Source organism: Octopus bimaculoides, chromosome 30, assembly GCF_001194135.2.
Source record: "Octopus bimaculoides isolate UCB-OBI-ISO-001 chromosome 30, ASM119413v2, whole genome shotgun sequence".
Lineage (NCBI taxonomy): Eukaryota > Metazoa > Mollusca > Cephalopoda > Octopoda > Octopodidae > Octopus > Octopus bimaculoides.
The window spans coordinates 4699502-4701258 of record NC_069010.1 but is presented as its reverse complement, the minus strand read 5'-3'; the positions used below and the strand labels follow the sequence as shown (position 1 = coordinate 4701258).

Here is a 1757-nt window from a genome sequence, read left to right as displayed (position 1 = left end):
TAAGCACCTACTACACTCTCTGAGTGGTTGGCGTTAGGAAGGGCATCCAGCTGTAGAAACTCTGCCAAATCAGATTGGAGCCTGGTGTTGCCATCTGGTTTTCACCAGTCCTCAGTTAAATCGTCCAACCCATGCTAGCATAGAAAGCGGACGTTAAACGATTATATATATATATATATATATAAGCACCTACTACACTCTCGGAGTGGTTGGCGTTAGGAAGGGCATCCAGCTGTAGAAACTCTGCCAAATCAGATTGGAGCCTGGTGTTGCCATCCGGTTTCACCAGTCCTCAGTCAAATCGTCCAACCCATGCTAGCATGGAAAGCGGACGTTAAACGACGATGATGATGATGATGATGACGACATGGTGTCATAACTTTTGATGCTCAAAATCATGTCCAAATCACTGGCAATGTTGTGCTGCATCTGTAAAGGTATATAATGTTATTCCATTGTAGTGCACTTCCAAAAATGCAGCCCAGAAGGAAATGTATACTTTAGCACTGAAGAATTATCCGGTTCCTGGAGAAAGTGGTTTTCCACTCAATGCTATGTACAGTAAACCAGCACCTGGAACCGAAGACGGTAACATCATCTTTATATCTATCTCTGTTGTATCTGCCTATCAATTGCCTTTTGTATGTTGATCTATTTCTATCTGTCTGTCTGTCTATTTATCTAGCTGTTTGTCTGTCTGTCTATTTATATATCTAGTTGTTTGTCTATCTATCTAGCTGTTTATCTGTCTATCTATCTAGCTGTTTGTCTGTCTGTCTATCTATCTATCTCGCTGTTTATCTATCTGTCTATCTATCTAGCTGTTTGTCTGTCTGTCTATCTATCTAGCTGTTTGTCTATCTATCTATCTTGCAGTTTTTCTGTCTATGTGTCTATCTATCTAGCTGTTTGACTATCTATCTAACTGTTTGTTTATCTGTCTAGCTGTTTGTCTGTCTATCTATCTAGCTGTTTGTCTATCTGTCTGTTTATCTGTCTATCTCTGCTTACCTGTCTATCTATTTATTTATCTATCACTTACTGTCTGTATACCAATCAATAACTTTATCTATGTCTCTCTCTCTCTCTCTGTTTATACGTCAATCTATATTTCTCCTGCTGAAGCAATGCCATTTAAAGCTTTAGCCATTGAAGATAGTAACAACTTGTTATACATTTATCTCTGTTTGTCTCTATTTGTGTGTCTGTTTCTATCTCTCCACAAACACACATATTGTTATCTCTGTATGTTTGTCTCTCTCTCACTTTCCTTCAATGTATGTGTATGTTTGTCTAGTTTAGTAAACCAAGCAACTCTGGTATTTCTTATGATTAAATAGACTGGACAGGCGACTGTTAAGTGTGCTGGGCATAGATACAGTACAGTGCACTGTAGCTCTCTGGTACCTACATACAGCTATGTAGACTGGACTATTAACGGTTAAGTGACTCGATCATGATCACAGTATAGTGAAGTGTGTTGGCCATGGGCACAGTTCAGTAAAGAGCGGGGCAAGCAAGCTGTTTTTATTAATGGCACCCTAGACATTCTAGAAACTTCCAAGAGAAACGCTAAGCTTCTTGAATAATTAAGAATTTACTTCTCTTGAAGTAGAATCTGATGAGAAACTTATTCAAGGGAGATTACTCTTTTATTTCAGTCATTTGACTGTGGCCATGCTGGAGCACCGCCTTTTAGTCGAGCAAATCGACTCCAGGACTTATTCTTTGTAAGCCTAGTACTTATTCTATCAGTA

General features: G+C 39.0%; 1 protein-coding gene across 2 annotated transcripts in view; it reads left to right on the top strand.

Moving 5' to 3' along the window:
- The window catches only part of LOC106884184 (actin-related protein 2/3 complex subunit 3-like), a 41193-nt gene that overhangs the window by 10192 nt on the left and 29244 nt on the right, over window positions 1–1757 (top strand). For both annotated transcript variants that reach the window (XM_014935420.2, XM_052978189.1), the window contains exon 5: window positions 462–588. In XM_014935420.2, coding sequence (XP_014790906.2) covers window positions 462–588 — 127 coding nt within the window. The remainder of the gene's footprint in view (window positions 1–461; window positions 589–1757) is intronic.